Source organism: Monodelphis domestica, chromosome 2, assembly GCF_027887165.1.
Source record: "Monodelphis domestica isolate mMonDom1 chromosome 2, mMonDom1.pri, whole genome shotgun sequence".
NCBI classification, from domain to species: Eukaryota; Metazoa; Chordata; class Mammalia; order Didelphimorphia; family Didelphidae; genus Monodelphis; species Monodelphis domestica.
In genome coordinates, this window is record NC_077228.1 from 286062729 (window position 1) to 286086581 (window position 23853).

Here is a 23853-nt window from a genome sequence, read left to right on the forward strand (position 1 = left end):
CTTCTGTTGTGACTCCTCTCCCAAGAGGAGCTCCGTGTGTTAGAAAGAGATTCAAGTTTAAACCCCAATGTAGACTCTAAGCGATTACCCTAATGCAAATATTAATAATATGGAAATGGGTCTTGATCAATGACACATGTAAAACCCAGTGGAACTGCGGGTCAACTACGGGAGGGGATTGGTGGGAGGGAGGCAAAGAACATGAATTGTGTAACCATGGGAAAATATTCTAAATTAATTAATTAAACAAATTAAAAATAAAAAAGTTCAAACCCCAGCTCTGTCACTTCTGAGTTTGGACAAATTTCTTTCCCTCCCTGGGCTTCTGTTTCCCCTATAGGGATTCCTCATGTTGAATACATATACCCCTCCCCATGAAGTGTGAAAAGCTTATTAAGGGGGTACAGGGAACATCTTGTAAATAAGTTTGTTATCTTACTAGAATATTCCCAAAGAATTTGAAAAAAGTTATAGATTGGAGAGAGAACTCTGAAAAGTTGAGGTGAAGGGAAGGGTATAAGTATTTGTGTATTATTATAAGAATTATGCTCTAAGGACTTTATAAATATGATTTTGTTTGATTCTCACCACAGTCCTTCAAGTAGGTGTTATTTGTATATCAATTTTATAGTTCAAGAAAGTAAGGCAAATACTGATTAAATGCCTTGCTCAGGTCACACAGAGAGCGAGTGTTTGAGGCTTGATTTGAACTCAGGTCTTTCTGACTCTAGATCCAGTGCTCCATCCACTATAATAGTTCACTGCCTATAATATATGCTTCTTCTTCTTTTTTTTTTAACCTTTACTTTCAATACTGTGTATTGACTCCAAGGCAGAAGAGTGGTAAGGGCTAGGCAATGGGGGTTAAGTGACTTGCCCAAGTTCACACCACTGGGTATAAGATATGTTTCTGACGAAAGGGTAAGAAAGAAGAAGATGGTATAGCGAATCTGAAACTTTGAGATAGTTGAAGCAATATGTAATTTCTACTGACCAAAACCAGATGAAAGAGGTTTGTACTTAAAATTTTTTCATGTTGAGCTAGGAAAAAAGATGAAGTGATGAGTCATTTAAAGATAAATTAATCAATTCTTTTCAATAACCAGAAATGGAATTTATAGTAAATTACAAAAATAAGTGTACTCCTACAGAATATTCCATTATTTAATTCTAAATATGCTCACACGGTTCAGATTCCATTTATTACAACTTATCTCTTTGAATCAGAATTCTCAGTCCTGTTGCAAGAGCCTGCTGATTGATCTGCCTGTTCCAAGCATCTCCCCCATCTAGTCCATCCTCCTTTCAGTTCTCAGAAGCAATCTTTCTAATGTGTAGGACTGACCATGTCACCTACCTCCTCAGTAAACTTAGGTGGCTCCCTATCACCTCCAGGATCAAATATAAAACTCTCTGGGTATTCAACACCCTTCATGACCTACTTCCACCCTCTTCCTTCTCAGGCTTCTTACAATTTACGCCCCAAATATACTCTGTGATTCAGTGATATTGACCTCCTTGCTTATTCCTTAAACAACATACTCTATCTCCCAACTCTAGGCATTTTCACCGGCTGTTCCCCACATCTGAAATGCTTTCCTTCCTCATCTCTGCCTCCTGGCTTCCGTCAAATCCCAGCTAAAATTCCACCTACAAGCAGCCTTTCCTGGCCCTCCTAAATTCTAGTGTCTTCCATTTGTTGACTTCGTGGTTTAATTGTTTTCAGTTATGTCCCACTCCAGAATTCCTTTGGGGGTTTTCTTGGCAGAGACAGTAGAGTAGTTTACCATTTCCTTCTCCAGCTCATTTTATAAATGAGGAAACTGAGGCAAAGAGACTGATGTTCCTTATCCAGCCAGTAAGGGTCTGAGGCCACATTTGAATGCAGGAAGAGGAGTCTTCACAGCTCCAGACCTGGCACTCAGTCCATTGTGCCACCTAGCTGCCCTTCTCTGTTGACGACTTCCAATTTATCATAGATATGTTGTCTGTTGATTATTTAGTTTATCATATATATAGTGTGTTTTTACATATACATATGCACATGTGCACATACATATATACATATACATTCATATAAAGAGAAACAAGATCAATCTAGTTTGTCCATTACTGTTCACAGTTTGCCTCCCCGATTAACTATGAGCTCCTTGTGGGCAGGAAGTGCCTTTTTTTTTTTAAAGAGTCAATACTGTGTATTGGTTCCAAGGCAGAAGAGTGGTAAGGGCTAGGCAATAGGGATCAAGTGACTTGCCCAGGATCACACAGCTAGGAAGTATCTGAGGCCAAATTTGAATCTAGGACCTCCCATCTCTAGGCCTGGCTCTCAATCCACTGAGCTACCCAGCTGCCCCCTAGGAAGTGTCTTTTGATGTCTTTATATCCTCAGCACTTAGTCCAGTACCTGGCACATACTAAATTAAGCTTAATAAATGTTCATTGACTGACTTTTCTCAATTGAATACAAAACAAGAAGCAAACTGGAGTCTAAACATAATATACACGAGTATCTCTTTCAAAAACTATAGTGGTGAAATAAGCAGAACCAGGAAAACACTGTACACAGTAAGAGCAATATTGTGGAATGATCGACTGTGTAGACTTAGCTATTACAACGATTCAGGACACTTCTGAGGGACTTATGGCCCAAGAATGCTCTCCGCCTCCAGAATGCAGATGAAAGCTGGTGAATCTTCACTTGCTTGTTTGGGTTTATGTTTTGGAATTTTGGTTTCAAAATTAATAATATGGAAATATATTATGCATGATAATATATGTGTAACCCAGATTGAACCACCTGCCAGCATTGGAAGGGGGGAGGAAAGGGAGGGAGGGAGATTCTTTTGATCATATGACGTAGGAAAACTTGGGAAATTGGTTATTACATGTAATTGGTAAAAAATAAAATAAACTATAGTGGGAATGAAACTCTTGATAAAAAACAGAATCAGAGGCCTCATTAACTAATTTGACCATGTTCTGATAAATATTTGGCAATTTTATGATACCAAAAATAATGCTATATCAAATAAAGTTTCCCTATATCTTCACTAATTAAGATAATCATTACTACCTTAATTTTATTTTTTATGTACAGACATGTACAACATGTCTGATAAACACTAGGATGTTTCATATTAAACAGGGAGTATTGGAAGGTTTCCTGAGAGCCAAGAGGAACAAGGACTGAAAAGGGTTAGGAACCTTTGCTCTATAAAATGACGGACCTGGGGGGCACCTGGGTAGCTCAGTGGATTGAGAGCCAGGCCTAGAGATGGGTTCCAATCTGACCTCAGACACCTCCTAGCTGTGTGACCCTGGGTAAGTCACTTGACCCCCATTGCCTAAACCCTTACCACTCTTCTGCCTTGGAACCAATACACAATAATGATTCTAAGGTGGAAGGTAAGGGTTAAAAAAAAATGAGGGATCTGATATAATGGAATACTATTGGTGATATCAATCAGAGAGAAGTCATGTTTAAGCAATGACCACAACATTATAAAGACAAACATGACTTCTCTCTGAGCAGCACCATGACCGTACCTGATTCCAGAGGACGGATAAGGAAGCCCAATATCCCCCTTCTGACAGAGAAGAAATGGATTCGAGGCACAGTGCAAAATACATTTCTGGACGTGGACAGTGAAGGAATTAGTTTTGATCGATTCTGCCTATTTGCTGCAAGGACTTTTTCATTTTTCTTTTAAATTGAGGGTAAGGGAGGCAAAGAAAAAATGCGTGTTAACAGAAAATTAAAGTAATTTTTTTAATGAGAGAATTGGGTGAGATGAGATCGAAGGTCTTTTCCTTTCCCTTCTAAATGCTTCTTCTAAATGACCTTATGACATTCCACCCAGATCCAGGTCAGAGGATTCAAGATGGAAGAAACTCATCACTTCGATTTACTGGTGGGTTGGCCGGGGAGGCATTCCCCATGTAGGAGGCCCTTCTCTGGGGCTCCCAGACCCAGGATGAGTAAAGAATAAAGATAGTTGAGAGGGAGGGGCTCGTGAAGTCCTGGGAAATATCTCTGTCTTTGAGCAGCTGAGTTGCAGCTGGGTCTGTGGTGTGGGAGGCAGTTTTGTGGGCACCCATGGCATGCCATCCCCGCCCTCCACCTCCTCGGGAGCTCCAGCTGCAGCGTCTTTGCCTCCCAGGCTGGGCCATGGCAGGGCCCTGGCTGCTGCTTCTCCTGACCCTGGGCACCCCAGCTCTCCCCACAGGTGAGCCCTTCTCTCCCCGCTTGGCCTGGCTTGCCCTTACCCTCTTTCTGTCCTCTAGCCTGATGCCCGTGAGTGGGGGGTGGTCAGATGGGGACAGGAAAGGAGGCCACTGAAGTTCCCCTCCGAGATTCTCGACAAGCATCTTGTAGGTTCTATTCCTTCACTCTGTCTCTTTGCCTTCCCACTCTAGGTTCCATGGGAAGCTCCCAGCTTCTCAGTCCTGAATGTTAAGGAAAAACAAGGTAATTCACAGGGAGATTTTACATCCAGACTAGAGTTAGTCTGTCATTTCCATCATTGACAGATTGATGGCTTAGTGCCTCTAAAACAAAAACCTTACTCTTTGCCTGGCCTTCAAGGCCTTCCACAATCTGGCCTCAACCTAGTTTTCAAGCTTTATTTCACTTTACTCCATTTGACACTACAAACTGGTCTATTAACTGTGCTGGAAGCTCTTTCAACACTGTCTCACCAACCTCTATACCTACCGGGCATGCCTTCCTTATTTCCTTCTGCCCTCTGGAAATTGAATCTAATTGGTATGTCAGAGCATTATATACCCAGTAGGCAGCTAGGAGGCTCAGTCGATTGAGATCCAAGCCTAGAGACAGGAGGTCCTGGGTTTAAATCTGACCTCAGGCACTTCCTAGCTGTGTGACCCTGGCCAAGTCATTTAACCCCCATTGCCTATCCCTTACTGCTCTTCTGTCTTAGAATTGACAGTAAGATAAAAAGTAAAGTTGTTTTTTTTTTTTAAAGGAGGTCTCAGAACATGGAATGTTAAGAGCACAGAATATCAGAGCTAAAAAGGGCCTTAGAATATAAAATGTCAGAATACTGGACACTGAGCTAGAAGAACCTTAGGGACTATAGAGCCCAACCCCCTAAATTTGATAATAATATTTAGCATTTATATTGAGTTTTCAGGTTTGTACTATGCTTTACGTATAGCTTTTCATTTGGCCCTCATGATAACTCTGCATTATTATTATTCCCCTTTTACTAAGACTGAGAGAAGTGAAATGATTTGCCTTGGGTCACATCACTAGTAAGTCTCTGAAGTAGGATTTGAACTCAAGTCTTCATAGGCACGTGCTCTACCATCATGCTATCTCACTCATATTTGTCTTCCTCCAGGTTCATGCACTGCTCCTTTCCCATCAATGGCTCCTCCACTCACCCTGTTGGTAGATGGGCAACCGAAGACACTGGTGATCTGCCTGGTCTTCGATGTCTCGCCCTCATTTGGGGATGGCTCCATCTGGTTCTCATCTGGCAATGGCACCACCTTGGAAGCCTTCACTTATGGCCCCTCACCAGCTGGAGATGGCACCTGGAGCAGCATGGCCCAGCTCTCCCTCCCTGCTGAGGAGCTGGCTTCCTGGGAACCTCTGGTCTGCCATGCAGGGCCAGGTTGGAAGAATCAGGGACCAAGCACCCCACCTCTTCAGCTATCTGGTATGGGCCAAGGAACATCAACGTTCCGTAGGGCTACACTCTTTATGAAGACAAGAACTATGATCTGATAAGACTTAGAGTTTCAGTAATCCAAAGTTCCATATCTTCTGGTATTCTCCCTCCCTTGACCTCAGACTTCCTAGAAAGCCAATTGGAGGAAATGGATCTCCTCTCTCTGGGAAAGCAGTGAACTTCTATTTGGACTAATTAGTAAGGATTTCCAAACTTATTCTATTCTGTATTAGCCAGAATTAATTTACTATTTGACCTGAAACAAGTCAGCTTTCTTCCCTGAACCCAAGATGTCTCATCTGTCAAGTATTAATAATAATGCCTGATCTGATTCTTTCATAGAGCTGTTGTTTGCATTAAATGACATGAGGAAAGACTTAGAAAAAAAAAGTTTAAAATATAAAATACAATTGTGAGGGCAAGGGAGGCCAAGGGAAAGTCTTGAGAGGAAGGAAGAATGAGCCACTGAATCTTCATTCATAGGGGAAATTTTCTCCTCAATAAATGCTTATTTTGGGGGGCATCTGGATTGAAAGCTAGGCCTAGAGATGGGAGGTCCTGGGTTCAAATCTGGCCTCAGACACTTCCCAGCTGTGTGACCCTGGGCAAGTCACTTCACCCTCATTGCCTAGCCCTTACTGCTCTTCTGCCTTGGAACCTATACATAGTATTGATTCCAAGACAGAAGGTAAGGGTTTAAAAAATAAGTAAATAAAATAAATGCTTATTTTGCCACAGGGACCATGAGAATAATAACTCTTTGTTCATAAGAATCTACCTAGGCTCACATGGTTCATGGGATTCATGGCCTGAGGAGCCATTTAGCCTAGTCCCCTCATATTACAAATGTGGGAGCTGAAGTATAGAAAGGTTTAAGATTCCATTGGTTATATATGGAAGAGTAGGGATTCCAACCCAAGTCCACTGATTATAAATTCTAGAATTTTTCTACTATATTATGGTGATATTACAACAAAATATGGCATCAAGCCTGCCCTCAAAGAGCTTACAATCTAGCCGAATGTCGTAAAGGTTCCCAAGGACTCATCTCTTTTTATTTGGTTTTGGCAGGTAAGCCCATGGGAAAGACGTGTCAGCGGGAGCCAACCACTGGTGAGTGATAGGAGGGATATTGAGAGATTGGAAGCCAGGATTCCTGTGTCCTCTTGAAACCAAAGTGCTTTGGGTTGGGGTAATCAGCCTTGGCCTTCTAGGGATCCTCATCAGAAATAGGATTGTTCCAACTCACTGAGTAACCCTGGGGCAAAGCATGGACCCATCCAACTCTGGTCTACTCCCTTAACCTATTAGCAGTTGAAGGTTGGATGTCCAGTACTAATTACTTCAAGGGTGAAAGGAGTAATCTACAGGGCTTGCAGTTCTCTTTATATATACAGCTCATGAACCTCAACCTGCATTCATCTCGCTAATAGGCAACCAGGAAAAATATTAGCTCTTAGCAAAAGCATTTACTAAGATTGAATAATTAAAAAGTATATAGATCTGGGGCACGCTCTCCTTCAACCATACACAGCATCCTTGGGGAAGAATGAGTTCAACCTTAGAGTACGGTGGTGGCGAGCCACATTTGAAGCAAAAACAACTTAAACTCATGATGCTGCAGAGCCTGGAGTTCCTTTCTCTCTTCATAATCTTCAGGCTGGGTTCCCAAGATCTGATCCTTTCTATAGCCAGCTCTTTTCTCTCCTGCCAAGAATCCCCTTCCTTGAAGCTGCTTCTTTCCTCACGTGATGTCTCTCTGGAGCCACATCTGTGTGGAGTGTGTATCTCTGTTCCCTCAGTTATGCTTCATATTTTCCCAAATCAACCAACTCTTGAGCTGCTTGATAAGATATCTCTCCCTGGGCAAATGATCATTTGGTGCTGTGGCTGAGGGGAAGAAGAAGGGGAAAGAGGGCAGAGACCCTCTGCAAAATAGTCTCTTCTACAAAGTCTCTTCTACAAAATTACTAAACCTCGACTCCTTGGGAACCAAAGCTTTGTTTGTTCTTCCTGCTTAACTGTTTAAAGTCCTACTTGTTCAATAAGATTGCTACTTCCAATTGTCTCAAAGAAATGTATTCCCATGCCCCAAGAAATCATACTTTACATCTAATTTAACACCTTATTACATTCTGAGTCTCACAGACTAGGGACGTAAAAATTAAAATGAATGTACAATAATTTAAAATATTATATTTTAAGAAATTTATTAATGATCATTAGAAATAAAGGAATAAAAAGGTAACAAAATAAAAACCATGTGCCCATGGCTAATCTACCTGTTCAAAAACCTCTCCACTACAGTCGCAACCCAGGAAGCAAAGAGAGCAAGACCAAGAACCCCACCAAATTTATCACCCTGTCTATGGGAAGTATGTAATGATAGGAAGTCAGCGGGATCCTGGGAAAATGTAGTTTTTAGGATAACAGAATTCTAATTACATAAGGATTACATAAAAGATCAACTCCCCTACATGCAGAATGGGAGGGAATCCTCTCTATCTCATGGCATTGACCAGAGTTCCTAAGTCTTTCGAAGATGCTTGTCTTTACAATGTTGTTATTAAATTAATTGTTTCCTGCCTCTGGTCATTTCACTCTGCATCAGTTCATACAAGTTTTCACGAGTCTTCTCAAATTGTCACTTTTGTCTTATAGTATAATAGTATTCCATTACGTTCAATCATTGCCCAATTGACAGGTATTCCCTTCATCTCTTGGCTTTTGCCAGCACAAAAAGAGCTGCTATAAATACTGTTGAACGTTTGGGTCCTTTTACTCTTTCTCTCATTTTTTTTTGGTGTATCAGCCTAGTATTGGTGTTGCTGGTTTGCACAGTTTAGTCATTTGGGAAACTTATTTACAAGCTGCTTTGTCCCACCTTGTTTCTTCCCCCAGTACCAAACAGCCTCTCCCAGGCGCTGATCCTGGAGGTTATTCGGCTCATCCTCTTCAAGCTGCTTATATTTGACGTGCTGATGACCTGCAGTCACCTCCGAATGATAGGAGTCCGAGCCACAAACATGCTGACCTTGGGCCAAGGGCCTAACTCCTAGGACTGTGGCCAACAGGCACCGATTGCTGCCCTCCTGCTCCCACGATGTGAACATGTTGCTGGCTGTGGGCCGAACAAGCAAAGAACTAAATACCTGCCTGCTCGTCTTTATCTTATGGGAATGTAAGTGGCCTGACCGTACTGAACAACTCCATTTCCAGGCACCAGACTAATCATGCCTCTCTTCAGGATCAACTTCCTCTGTGAAGCCCTCCTGGGTGATGTATAGGAGGTGTCAAATGTTTCCCTACCTAATGAGCCCCTACATATATATTTTTTTAAACCCTTACCTTCCATCTTGGAATCAATACTGTGTATTGGTTCTAAGGCAGAAGAGCAGTAAGGGCTAGGCAATAGGGGTTAAGTGACTTGCCCAGGGTCACACAGCTAACAAGTGTCTGAGGCCAGATTGGAACCCAGGACTTCCCAACTCTAGGCCTGGCTCTCAATCCACTGAGCCACCCAGCTGCCCCCTCCCCCCATAAATTTATTTCTAGGCCCAATAGTGTAGATGTTAGAGTCACCTTCGCTGCCTCAACTGTGAAATCAGCTCTAGAATTCCACATACTTGAGACGTGAGCACCATCAGACCTCAGGGTCTCTGGATGGGGACCTGAGTGTCTATTCTCAGGCTAGGGGCAATATGAGAGCTTCAGCTTTTAAGGATCCCCAGGCCGGAATAAATATACAAACAGAGACAGATGCATATAAGGCCCAGACCACAGAGCCAGAAGATGAATTAAACAGATAATGGGAGGCAGCACCCCTTGGAAGCTATCAAGGAGCTGGAGTGGGATCTGGTCAGCACAAAAACAGCCAACAATCCCTGACCCAGTGACGCTGCCTAAAAATCTAGTCCATCTCCCAGCCTACGGGGTGGAGGGGCAGCAGCCTTGGAGAGGTGAGATGGGAGAAAAGTCCAAGGATGAGAATCTGGCGAGGAATAGGCGGGAGGCTCGGGCTGCCAGACTCTTGACAAAGCTACCACCACCACGAGCTGGATGTGATGCCGAGGCTGGGGCAGGCAAGCCGAGAAGCTTCCCTGAAGCCTCACAGCTTCAGAGAGGTGACGCTCCAGAGATGGAGGAGAGGCGGCTGTGATACTGACGCAAAGGGGATGTGGCCGGGAGACCAGACAGGGCAGACTTCACATGCCATCCCCACCAAGGCTTTGTGTTGTTTTCTATTTCACCATTTGTTTAAAAAGAAACTCGTTTCTTTGACATGGTGGCTTTTTCTGTGTGTGGGCCTATGGTGCCCTTGGAGGGTGGTGTTGGAGGGTGAGGTATACAAGAAGTTATTATATTGCTGGAAATTTCCTGGCAAAATTAGGGGCGCAGGGGAAACAAAAGAGATTTAACTGATTTCCAGTGTTAGAGTTCCACCAAAACCTAGATAAATTCGAGTCAACAGTCCTGTGGAGCTGAAATGGGGCTTCCACAGGCTGTAACCTCAGACACGGGGCTTCCACAGGCTGTAACCTCAGGCACCTCGTTCCTATTTTTCTGCTGTTCAAAATCGAAAGCAAAATAGTTTTCCCAGGAGCAGAACTAAAAGTCTTGACTAGAGAGAAAGTTACACTTGAAGGAAGATTCTGGGGAAAATAGCACCACCCAGTAATGGTGGGTAGGGGCCAGCCAAAAGCATTACACTATCTAGACAAACAAAAGAAAACTGAGATTATGCTTCTTTACCAACAGGAGTTTCATGGTTTATACCAAAAGATTTGTGCAGAATTACAGGAGGAGGGTTGGGTTTGGAACCAGGGGAGCTTGGTCCAAATCCTTACACTATTATTTAATTCCTGTCTGACCTTGATCAAGTCCCTTAACCTTTGAACCTTAAATCCACCATCTGTTTAAAAAATGTAGTGTGGGGGAGAATTGGGTTAGATGAACCCCCAAGGTCCCTTCCCTCTCTAACTCTACCATCCTTTGTTCTCTGGGAAAACTTCTTTTGAATTAGATAGTCTTTTAGCTCTGACACTGGACAGGGAAAGGGAAAGAGATGGCAGGAAGGGATGCCAGAGAAAAAGAATGTAGGATCCTCCTAGAAATTTTAAATGAGAGAGCATGGTCCAGAGCCAAAGCCTTGTGTGGACTTGATGGGGAGTTTGTGAAGGAGCTGATTGGGGAATGAGATCATCCCATACAGAGTTGTGCTTTGCTTTGGAAAGTTCCAATATTGAAATGCCAAACTAAGTTAATTATTCACTTTATGAAGATTATTCACATAACCAAAAAGTATTATTTGATTTACAATGGCCCAAGGTATTCCTCGTACCTCTAAGTTAATGATTGAGTAGTGAGGAAGGGAAAGGGAACCTTAAAGTCACTAGGCTGGAAACTAATTTCCTCTAAAGAATATCAGGATCATAGACTTACAGCTGGAAAACCTGAGAGGTCATTTAGTTCAACTCTCTCTTTTTAGAGCTGAGGAAATTGAGGCCCAAGGCAGGTCAAAGTGGCTTGCCCAGGTTCACACAAGTAGTAGCAAAACTATGGTTGTTTTGTTTTGTTTTAAACCCTTACCACCTTCTGTCTTGGAATCAATTCTATGTATTGGTCCCAAGGCAGAAGGAAGAGTGGTAAGGGTTAGGCAATGAGGGTTAAGTGACTTGTCCAGGGTCACACAGCTAGGCCAGATTTGAACCTAGGACCTCCCATCTCTAGGCCTGGCTCTCAATCCACTGAGCTACCCAGCTGCCCTGAACTATGGTTTTAACTCAGGTCCCTTTGATAATTCAGCCCTCTTTCCATTGTGCCAGATTATCTCACCCATCAGGATGAATGAAGCTATTCTCTAAGGCTAGAACATAAGAATCTAAGGGAACTACTAGGTGAGAGGGAGAGAAGTAGAGAATATAAATTAACTTGAAAAACATTCCTCTTAGCAGAACCAGAAGAACACTGTACACCATAACAGCCATATTGTAATGATGATCAACTGCAAAAGACTCAGCCACACGGATTGATAACAATGATCCACAACGAGTCCAAAGGACTCATAATGAAAAATATTATTCACCTTTAAAGAGAGAATGGAACTCTGAGTGCAGATTAAAGCAAATTTTCTTTCACTTTCTTTCCTTTTTAAATTTTTTGTCCTCGTAACATGGCTAATGTGGAAATATCTTTGTATATATTCATATATATCATGGCTATTGTTGATGGGTGGGGAGGATCTAGAGGGAAGGTGAGGATTTGGAACTGAAAATAAATTTTTTAAATTTCAAATTAAATTTTAAAAAAAGAAGAAAAAAATTCCTCTTATATTTGATAACTGTGAGAACTCCCAGTTCATTATTGATGTGAGGCTTGTTTGAAAAGCAAAAGAAATTCTGGGCCCTCTCTGTCCTGATAATAACAATTATCATAGCTCACATTCTGATAGCATTGTAGTTTATAAACACTCTGAAGATAAGGAGAACAAAAATCATTTTATAAATGAAGAAACTGAGGCAAAAAAGAGATGAAAAGAATTGTCCAAAATCACACAGGTAGCCAGGATTTGAATCTAACTTTCCAGATTCTAACTCCAGTAGTCTTCCTATTAAGTGCTGCCTCTCCTCATCCCTAGGGAGAACTATGAAATCTCTTTACCAGGAAAACTAGATGGCCTCAAGACCCTGTGTGAGGTGTGCTTATGGGGAATCTGGGTGTTCAGCATCACATCCAAGAGTAGAAGGGATAATTGGAGAAAAAATGGAAACCTTAGGTTTGGGTCATCATCTTAATATCTGCAAAAAGTGATGGTCAAAGTTTGGAAGGGTCTCTTTCTACTCTCCTTGCCAGGGGTCCACAGGCAAAAACAGTATTCACCTTTCAAGACAAGAAATGTCATTCTTTTTTTTCTTTTTCTTTTTTCAATTTTTTCTCAATTACATGTAAAAAGAATTTTTTTTTTAGTTTTTAAAACATTATTTTATTTGGTCATTTTCATACTTTGTTCATTGGAAACAGATCGTTTTCTTTTCCTCCCCCCAACCCCCCCGCCACCCCTTCCCTAGCCGATTCGTCTGGGTATCACATGTGTCCTCCTTGCTCTGAACCCATTTCCTTGTTGTTGGTATTTGAATTAGGGCGCACATTTAGCATCTCTCCTCGATCATGTCCCCTCGACCTCTGTAGTCAAGTAGTTGCTTTTCCTCGGTGTTGTAAAAAGAATTTTTAACATTCATTTTTTTACATTTTGAGTTCCAAATTCTCTTCCTCCTTCCTTCCCCTTTCCCCTCCTGGAGAAGGCAAGCAATTTTATATAGATTATGCAGGTGTGATCATGAAAAACATATTTCCATATTAGCCATGTTACAGAAGGAAACAGACAAAAAAGTTTTAAACGTATGCTTCGATCTACATTCAAAATCCATCAGTTCTTTCTCAGAGGTAGAAGGGTCATTTTTTAAAAATTTAAGTAGATGATTTAGAATATTTTTCCATGGTTACAAGACTCATGTTCTTTCCCCCCACCCCCCTCCCATCTCTGATGCACAGTTCCACTGGGTTTAACATGTGTCATTGATCAAGACCTATTTAGAAGGGTCATTTTTAATGATGATCATGATAATAGCAACTCATAGTTATAGAAAGTTTCCTCATTTGCAGAGCATTTTACATCCATGACCTCATTCAACCTTCATGACAACCCTCTGAGATAGATACTAACCACAGCTGTTCCTTGGCTTCATTATTCATTCAGTTATTCAACAAGTATTCATGAACACCATTTTTTTCTTCTAAAATATTTTATTTATCTTTTTATCTATTGATTTGATTATCTTTCTCAATTGCCAATGACTCTTCTTCACCCTCACCCCATGAGGCCCCTCCTTGTAATAAGAGGAAAGTCCCCAGTCATGCTTCACTTCCCTTCTTCCTCTCTGGCTAGCTCCTCCCCCGCTGCCATGGTGACAGCTTCCACCTGAGTACCATCCCCCCAAATCCCTCTAATTCTGGAACCATGAATGAGGATCAAATTCTGTCAAATCAGCCTCCGCCTCAGTACCCCACTTATCAGCCCTATGACTTTCTGGACCACAGCGCCCCAACTTGGTCACCATCCGGTCATTGTTGTTTTCCTCCTTAGAATGTAAGCTTCTTCACTGTACACAGTAACAGCAATATTGGACGATGATTATCTGCGAAACGTGGCTCCTCTCAGCAATGCATAACCCTGAAAGAGTCACGACAGGGAAGGCTCTCCACCTCCAGAGAAAGAACTGTGGGAGTCGTTTTTCCCATCAGTGTATTTATGGTTTGATTTGGGGGTTGGGGTTATGTATGGCTTTGCTCTTACAAAGACCAATGTAGAAGTGGGTTTTGCATGACAATATAAATAAAAATTTTTAAATAAATAAATAAATAACCAGGGCATCTGGGAACAACAACAAAAAAAGAAGGTAAGCTTCTGGAGAAGGGTCATCTTTGCTTTTGTATTGTAATGCCTGTGAGAAGACACAAAGAATATTAAGAAAGGGTCCTTGTCTCAAGGAGCTCATATTCTAAAGAAATGAGCTCGGAAGGGAACAAGAACAATTGAATTTTGCCAAGGAGGAAAACTATTTCTGTATAGCATTTGCTATTCAATGTAAGATGTGTGGATACAAAAGATATGTATATCCGTATGGGTTGTCTAAATACATAGACACAGCTCAAGGGTGGCATGGAATTATCTTTAGAATCTATTCCACCCTTCTCAAAGAGAGGCTACAATTTCTGCTTTGAGGGAAACTGGAGAAAAGCCATGGCTGGATTTTTTTTTCCTTCTCTCTATCTTTAAAATAAAAAAACAACAACCAGGTAGTTGGGTGGCTCAGTGGATTAAGAGCCAGGTCTAGAACCAAGAGGACCTGGATTCAAATGTGACCTCAAATACTTCCTAGCTGTGTGACCCTGGGCAAGTCACTTCAACCGCATTGTCTAGTGTGCAGGTGGAAAATTTGCCACACTTGAGCCACATTCCCAGCATCCTTTTAAGTTATATCCTCATTTACGGAGGCTTGGGAGATAAATTTGGCTGAGACCCACGATGCAGGGCTCTTTTTGGGAACTTGTGCTTTTGGTAAAGTGCTGCAGGTGTGAGTCTCTGGCTCTCTTTGCTCTGCTCACTTGACTGAAAGAACCCTTTCCCTTTTCCTTCTTTTAATTATTATTAAAATCCTACACTAGCCCTTACTACTCTTCTGCCTTGGAACCAATATATAATCCTGATTCTAGGATGGAGGGTAAATCTTTTTTTTTTTAACTCTTGCCTTCTGTCTTAGAATCAATACTGTGTATTGCTTCCAAAGCAGAAGAATGGTAAGGGCTAGACAATGGGGGTGAAGTGACTTGCCCAGGGTCACACAGCTAGGAAATGTCTGAGGTCATATTTGAACCCAAGACTTCCCAGCCTCGATCTTTGGAACCACTTAGCTGCCCCCTATCCTCTATCTTTAAGAGAAATATCAGACTAAAATTAAATCTATCTGCCTTCTCTTCTGAGCCAGACTCCCCTAGACTACTTTTTTTCTCAATTCCATGTAAAAACAATTTTTAACATTCATTATTAAAGATGTCAGGTTCCAAATTCTCTTTCCCTCCCTTTCTTCCTTTCCCCCCCATGTTGAGAAAGTAGGCAGTTTGATATAGATTATACATGTGCAGTTATGTAAAACCTAGTTCCCTATTGGCCATGTTACAAAAGAAAACACAGACAAGAAAAAAAAAGTTTAAAAAGTGTGCTTCACTCTACATTCAGAGTCCTATCAGCTGCTTCCCTGGTCACACTTCCAAGGGGAAAATAGCCCTTACCCTTAGCTTATACTTCCCAGCTTAGCTCTTTCCCACCAAATGCTGATTATCTAAGAGATCATTACAAATAGCAAATAAAGCCATATGTTCAAACAAACAGAAAATAGAAATCAGAGACTTACATAAATTAGACTGTAACAAAGAATGTGCAAGAATGAATGAATTCTATACCTGGGAGCAAGATGAGATCTGGCCTCAGACCCAAAGAGAGGGCCCAGTCTCACCCAAGGAGGTCCCATTCTAGCACTTTAGAGGAAGGCAAACTGGAAATCAGAGAAATGTTGAAGCGCCTGTTTCCCCCATTTGTCTGTGGCCTCTCTCTCTCTCTCTCTCTCTCTCTCTCTCTCTCTCTCTCTCTCTCTCTCTCTCTCTCTCTCTGTGTCTCTCTCTCTCTGTCTCTGTGTCTCTCTCTCTCTGTCTCTGTGTCTCTCTCTCTCTGTCTCTGTCTGTCTCTGTCTCTGTCTCTGTCTCTCTCTGGTTCTTTGCCAAAGTCTCTCTGGAAACACAGATGTTTCTCTCCCCAAAGGCTCTGCTATCAACTCCCCAGTGAGATTTCAGAGTTGCCTCATGCTCAGCATTTTCTTTGCCAATTAGAATTAAATGTCCCTTCTGCCTGCAAAGTCACTCTCCAAAAAACCTCCGGTTTGGTTGGAAGCGTTGTTACAACCACTTACAAGTCAGATGCACATGGCAAGGCAGTGCTGGGGGGTGGGGTAGTAAGAGAGACACTGACTACTCTTTAAGTCAGAAGTCGAGTTCAAACCTCTCTTCTAACAATGATTAGCTGTGCAATTCCACACAAGTCTGCATCCTCTCTGGATGTCATTTCATTTTTTCTCATCTGTAAAACAAGGATGTGAAAGCTCGGGGGGGGGGGGGGGGGGGGGGGAGGGGTTAAGTTGTGGCTGGGCAGCACAGTGGCTGGAGTGCCAGACCAAGAGTCAGAAAGACTCATCTTCATGAGTTCACATCTAACCTCAGACACTTCCTCACAATGGGTGCCTGGACGAGTCCCTTAACCCTGTTTGCTTCAGTTTCCTCGTCTGTAAGGAACTGGAGAAGGAATGGCAAGTCATTCTAGTATCTTTGCCAAGAAAACCTCAAAAGGAATCACAAAGAGTCAGATGTGACTGAAAGCAGCTGAACTACAAGTGGCTAAAGAATTGGCCTCTGTGACAGGAAGACCTAGTTTCCAGTCCTGCCTCAGACACAGATCAAATCTTTGACTCTGGGCCAGCAATTTAACCCTTCAGTGCCACTTGGGCAACACTCCAAGACTATGCAGGGATGGTGCTAATTTGCATTCTTCCCTCCCTTTATCAATGAAGGCATAGATCAGGTTAAAAAAAACTGGGAGAATAGTATGTGTCACTCACTTCACAGGGTTGTCAAACAAAAATTGTTTAAGTCTCCATTTAGTTGTAAGGTATAATTAAGAGGCTCACCTCACAACAGCTTTCAGAGGTAGGCAGGGATTCTACATTGGTCCAAATTTCAGTTCCACTTGCCCCTCAGATCTATATTGGACAAAACTTGAGTAACATAGTAATAAACCCTAGAAACCAATAGGGTAGAGGGCAATGAGGTGGCTCAGTAGATTGAGAGCCAGGCCTAAGGACAGGAGGTCCTGGGTTCAAACAGCACCTCAGATATTTTTCTAGCTGTGTGACCCTGGGCAAGTCACTTGACCCCCTTTTTTTTTTTAAATAAACCTTTATTTTTTGTCAAGCACAACGTTGAAATTTGGAAAATAGAAAGACAGTCCCTGCTCTCAAGGAACTTAAAAGTGAACACAAATATTAAGGAAGTTAAAAAGGAGGGTGTGAGTAGCAGTCCTTACCACTCCTCTGCCTTAGAACCAATATACAATATTGATTCTAAGACAGAAGGGTTAAAATATATATATAAAAAATAATAGGGTGCCCACCTATTGGGGGATGGCTAGGCAAATTATGGCATATGAATGAAATGAAATATTATTGTGTCATGAGAAATGATGAATGGACATTCCTAGGGGAATGCCAAAAAATCTCTGTGAACTGATGCATAGTGAAGTGAGAACTAGGAAAACAATGTATACAATGATAACAACATAATAAAGAAAAATGATTTGGAAAGGTCAATACGATACAATGAAAATGATTCCAGAGAACAGAAAATGATGTATACTACTCATCTTCTGACAGATTCAGAGTGGAGTGAGAATTTTGGGGGGACATAACCAGTATAGAAATTTGTTTTCTTTGGTTGTCCCATGTTATGAGCATTTCCTTTCCTTTTCTTTTTTTAATTATTTAGTTTAACTAATTATTTAGTTTTAAAAATTATTGACTTAATTATTAAATTTAATTATTGAGTATGAAAATTATTGAATATTTAATTATTGGGGAGGAGTGTGAAGAAGAAAAAATTAATGCTTATTAATCAGAAATAATAATAAAATTAAATTGAGTGATGTTTATGTGGTGGTGTTCTGTAGTTTCAGTCATATCCAACTCTACATGACCCCATTTGGATTTTCTTGGCAAAGATCCTGCAGTGATTTGCCATTTCCTTCTTTAGTTCATTTTGTAGGAAACTGAGGCAGAGTAAAGTGATTTACCCAGGGTCACACAGCTAGTAAGTATCTGAGTCTTTGTGGGGGATGGGAGGGGGGAGAAACATTAAAAAAACAACAACCCTGAATATGACCTGGAGGCACTCTCTAAACATCATAGATAAAGCTTAAGTCTATAGAGTCTATCCAGCAGCTCCAATAGTTTCCCAGCACCCAACCTCCTCCTCTCATTTCTCCTTCCAGGCTCAGGTTCAGCCTTTCAGAGCCATAAGTGAAAGAAGGTAGATGCCTCCTGCTGTAGATCCCAACCATTGCCAGAATCCCTGCCCCAAATACTTTGGAGTTAGGGACCTTCTTGCAAATTCCATCTGCTCCTACTATGCATTTCTGAGCTTGGTAGAGGAACTTAAAGAAGACTCTCAGGAGTCTCCTTTCTCCTGGTGTCCATACTTGGTTGGGAAGCTTCAGCTTCACTTTCCATTTGGGCCCTAGATGACCATAGGGTGATGCCTCACAACTTTTAAGATGACATTCTGTGAACCTCAATGTCCCCAAGCTAGGAGAAAAGTTGGGGTCTGGAAGCAGCAATATATACAGTGCAGAATCCCCTCCCCCAGATCACAGCTCACCATGCTGACATCTTCCATTGTGCAGCCACACAATCCTTCATACAGTGCCTCATTCTAAGGTGCCATGCAAAGAATTATGTCACTGGAAGTAGTAATGTACGTGAGCTACGCCACCACTTTGTGGTGCTGCCACATACAATGTTCCTCCCACTGACCACCAATGAAAGAGGTGCCCCTTCCAGAAGTGCAGTGGGGGCTGGATACATGGCCTCAGGGGGCTGCATGTGGCCCTCGGGTCATAGTGTGGGGACCCCTGCTTTAAAGAATCAGGTTAGATTGGGAACATATATTTTCCACCTCACCTCACACCAGGGAGGAGATGAACTCTAGAAGAATTACCCATATGGTATTTTTGCAAGTCAAATCCTTTCTTCCTTACTCCTCTCCTGCCCTCCCATCTCCATCCCTACCCAATCGTCTTACATTCCATCCTTAGACCAAAGCTTTACTCTGGTCTGATGGGAGCCACTTTGGTACAATAGAATGAGTACTGGATGTAGAGACTGAGAGCTTAGGTCTGCCCACCTTGGGAATTTGGGGTTTAATTTCTCTGGAACTCAGATTGAGGGGCTGATTTAAAAGTGTAATGAAGAAAGGCCACATAAGATTATTAGTGTTCTCAGCCATTAAAAACCCTTTGGAGCTTCTGCTCTCTGTCTTTAGGACTGGCATGGTGGGGAGCTTTGAACTGATTTAGGTGATGGGAGAAAGTCTACCGTTTACAGTCAGTCTCCAGGGAGCCTGGAAACCAGCCCAAACTGGCTAGGGTGGGGAGTAAAATAGAGGCAAGTGTCAGGGCTCAGAATGGAGAAGTCCTCACTTCACATGTGTTCGGAACATGAGGTATCTGCTGAGTTCTGGATGGAGGTGGCTGGGGGAATGTGGAGCTGGGTGGGAGGATACCATAGAACTGAAGGGAAGAGGGAAGGGTGGGAAGGAACCATCTGTTCCCCCTGGCTCCCTGCCAGCTACTGAGGCCATCAGAAAAAGGGAATTTAGATTTAGAGCTTCAAAGGTCATCTGGTCCAACTCCTTTATTTTACAAAGGAGGAAACTCAGATATGGAGAGACTTGTCCAAGGTCACACATTTAGTAAGTGGCAGAACTGGGCCTGGAAGTCAGATCCTGTGACTCCAAATTTAGCACTGTAACACACTGCCCAAAAAATCAGGGGAGTAAAGCATAACACCATCTTTCCATTTACTTTGACTGGAGAGTTAAAGGATAATCTCACCTAGCTCAAAAACTTAAGACACCAAATATTTATTGAGTGCTCACTAGGTACAAGGTATCATTATGATGTTTGACTCTGGTCAAATTTCTTAACCTGTGTGGCTCAGGCAACTTCTAGATTAGCAGTCTTTAAATTAAGTCAGCAAGGGGACCCTGATATCATTTCAGGATCCTTGAAGTAAAAACCATTTTTGTGACAACACTAAGAGATTTTAATTTTTAATAATATGATAAATACCAACAGATCTGACACAATAGTTGGGGTGGGGCAGGGCTCATTGATTATTTTTAAGAATGTAAAATGACCTTCAGACCAAAAATTATGAGAAAGGCTGCCTGAGGTCTTACCAATTACATCATTGACAGGGTTGGGAAAGTAGAGAGAGTTCCCATACCAGAAATTCCCTATTCTTCAGAAACCACAGATCCTTCAAATTAGGTCATTGCCATAAGAAGTTTACATCTTAACATGTGGGCACAACTTGTATGTAAGTGAATATGATATACAAAAGAGTGTGGAAAGGATGGGGTGTCCCAAAGTCACAGGAGAATAACAGTTAATAAAAGATCAATAATAGTGCCCATTTCTAGCTATTACAAAGACCTTTCCTCAAAACAACCCTGTGATGCAGGAAGCATAAATGTGGACATCCCTATTTTACAAACGTGGGAATCAAGGTTCAGAGATCAATGAAGTAACCCATTCTCATGGAAAGGGTCACAAAGAGTCTTTCAAATAAGTCAATAGTCTTTTAAATGTAATAATTTTTTAAAAGTTCATGTAACCTATATTTCAGCCTCATTTAGGAGAATAACCATATTCAAAGGTAACCTCTCCATTTTATAGTGGAAGAATTGAGGCTTAGGAATATAAATAGGCTTGTCTTTAACCTTGCAGCTAGTAGTAAATGACAGGAATGATTATCTCCTCTAAATAGGGCTATGTCTTATTTACCTCCTACAAATGCAAAGAATAAATTTGATGGATGAATGAATGTCATGAAATCTGAGGCCCTGACAGGTGAAGTAAATCCACCCAAGGTCACAGAGCTAGTTAGTGGCAATTGAACTTTAAATGAAAAGTGATGGAGAAACCTCAGGAGAGACCTAAGTTTGAAGCCTAGTTCTGTCACTTACTAAAGCTTTGGTAAATCACTTAAACTCTCTGAGTTTCATTTACATCTGTAAAATGGGGATAATAATATCCACAGTACCTGAATCACAAATTTTTAAAGTGTCCCATATATTAATGTGTGGTTATTATTTCCACTAAACTAAAGAACTTTCAGATGGGGAAGACTGTGACCTAGGAGAGTGGTGGGCATCTCTTCTGGAACAGGATCCATTTCTCATTTCTAGGCAGTTTGGGCTGGTGGAAGTATTGGACCTGAAATTAGGTGGGTTTGGGGTTTGAATCCCTTATCTAGCAGTTACTAGAAGTATGCAAATAATTAACCTCTCAGAACCTTAATCTCCTTATTCACAAACTAATTTATCGGTAGTACTTATCCCATGAGGTTGTTGTGAACAATGAGTTTCCTCACCTTGCTTTCTCTGCATATCATAACTCTGTGACATCATTTCCCACTCTCCTCTCTTTTAATCATAGTTTCTGATGATGAGGTGGTCCTTCTTGCCATGGCTAGCTACTCGCCATGTCTACTTGATCTCATTCATCCCTATCTCCTGCAGTAGAAAGTCATCATAATTTCCCCAACCTTCAATTTCTCCCTAACTACTGGTTCTTTCCCTGCTGCTCACAAATATATTTGATCCTCTCCCATCCTTAAAAAAGAATGCTAAACCAAACATCCTTCTTAGATCTCATACCATGTTGCTCCTCCTTTCCTCAGCCAAACTCCTAGAAAAAGCTCTCTATACTCATTGTCTCCACATTTCATCTCTGTACCTTCTTTTTGACTTCATCATCATGCTGAAACTGCTCTTCACAAAGCTACAAATACCCCCAAGCTAACATGTCCATATTGAACAATATTAATAAGTTGCCAAATCTGATGGATTTTTCTCCATTCTCGCTCTCCTGACATCTGACACTGACCATCCTTGCCTCCTAGACATCTTTTCACATCTGAAATCTTGTGACTCTTTCTTTTGGTTCTCCCCTGCCTATCCCTAACTCCTTTGCTGCTTTATACTATATATTCTGCCTCCCAACTCTTAGTATTGCCCAAGTCTCTGGCCTGCCCTTCTGTTTTTTCTCCACTCTCTCTCTCAGTGGTTTCATCAGTTTCATAGGTTTATCTCTATGTAGATGATGCTCAGAACTCCCAAACAATTCAATAAATCAATCAACAAACATTTATTAGATATTTGCTATGTGCTAAGTGGAGCAGCTAAATGATGAAGTGGAAAGGGTGCTAGACTAGGAGTCAGGAAGACTAATCTTCCTGAGTTCAAATCTGGCCTCAGATACAAATTAGCTGTATAAACCTGGATAAGTCTCTTAATTCTGTCTCAGTTTCTTCATCTGTAAAAAGACCTGGAGAAGGAAATGGCAAATTACTCCATTATCTTTGCCAAGAAAACCCCAAATGGGGGTCATGAAGAGTTGGACTAAAAAACAAAAAAATGACCAAGTGTCAGGCATGGTCCCAAGCTCTGAGGATACAAAAAAAAAGGTAAAAACACAGAAACAGGCCCTTCCCCTGAGGTGCAGACATACTAATGGGAAGGGAATAAGTATTTATTAAACATCTACCATGTGCCAGGTATTACATAAAGTGCTTTACAAATATTATCTCATTTGATCCTCACAGTAACCCTTTGAGGAAGGTGCTATTATTAGCAACACTTTTCAGTTGAGTAAACTGAGGCAAACAGAGGTTAAGTGACTTGCCTATATATTAAAATAGTGTCTAAGGTCAAATTTGAATTCATGTTTTCTTGCCTCTAGATCCAGCACTGTATCCATTTACCACCTTATTGAGGAAGGCAAGATATAAATAAGTCAGGAATATGGAATATGTATAGAAAAAGTACAGCAAAAAAGGTAACCTTATGGGGAAGTCTCAAGTAACTGTTGGGTCTGGGAAAGCCTTCTGTAGAAGGTAGCATCAGAACTGAATCATACACTGCCCAGTAGATATTTTGAACTGGATATCCCTCAAGCATGCCAAATTCAAAATGTCCAAAACAGAACTCATTAGCTTTCCCCCCAAACTCATTCCTCTTATGAACTTCCTTATTTCTACTAAGTATACTACCATTTCTGTGATCACCCAGATTTGTCATTCATAAATCTATGCTCGGTCAACCTATATATCCAATCCCTTGCCAATAATTGCTCCCCCCCTTTTTTGCCTCTACTACCTCATATTTGTTCCTTTATTTCTACCCACTTAGCTACCAACCTCTTTAAGGTCCTCACCACATCCCACTTGGGATATTGCAATATCCTCCTTATTGATCTTCATTCCTCACATCTCATCCCAGTACAATCCAACCTTCATACATGCCAGAATGATTTTCCTAAAGTACAGTTCTGATGATGATTCTCCTTTTCAATAAACTCCAAGAATTTCTTACTGCCCCTAGGATCAAATGTAAACTGTTTGGATTTTAAAGCCCTTCACAACCTGACCCATTTCTACTTGCCTTGTTACACATTACTCTCCTTCACACTTCCTATGGCCCAAGCAAACTGACCTTTCTGCTGTTCCTTCTATACAGCATTCCATTTCCAATCCACCTGCTCTTTCCCAGTGCCTTGAATGGTTTGCTTCCTCAGCTCCATCTCTTTGAACCTCTAGACTCCTTCAAGATTTGAAGTGACGCACCACATTCTACATAATAGAAGATGTATTAATAATTATTATAATGTAAGCTCCTCGAGGGCAGGAACTGATTCACTTCAGTGTCTACATCCCCA

General features: G+C 41.5%; 1 protein-coding gene across 1 annotated transcript; it reads left to right on the forward strand.

The window, feature by feature from the left end:
- Window positions 1-1123: 1123 nt before the first annotated feature.
- PTCRA (pre T cell antigen receptor alpha) lies at window positions 1124-15676 on the forward strand. The gene is made up of 4 exons (XM_007483932.3): window positions 1124-4226; window positions 5364-5684; window positions 6768-6809; window positions 8598-15676. The coding sequence occupies exons 1-4, from the start codon at window positions 4097-4099 to the stop codon at window positions 8753-8755; spliced, it is 651 nt and encodes a 216-aa protein (XP_007483994.1). The 5' UTR covers window positions 1124-4096; the 3' UTR covers window positions 8756-15676.
- Window positions 15677-23853: the final 8177 nt, after the last annotated feature.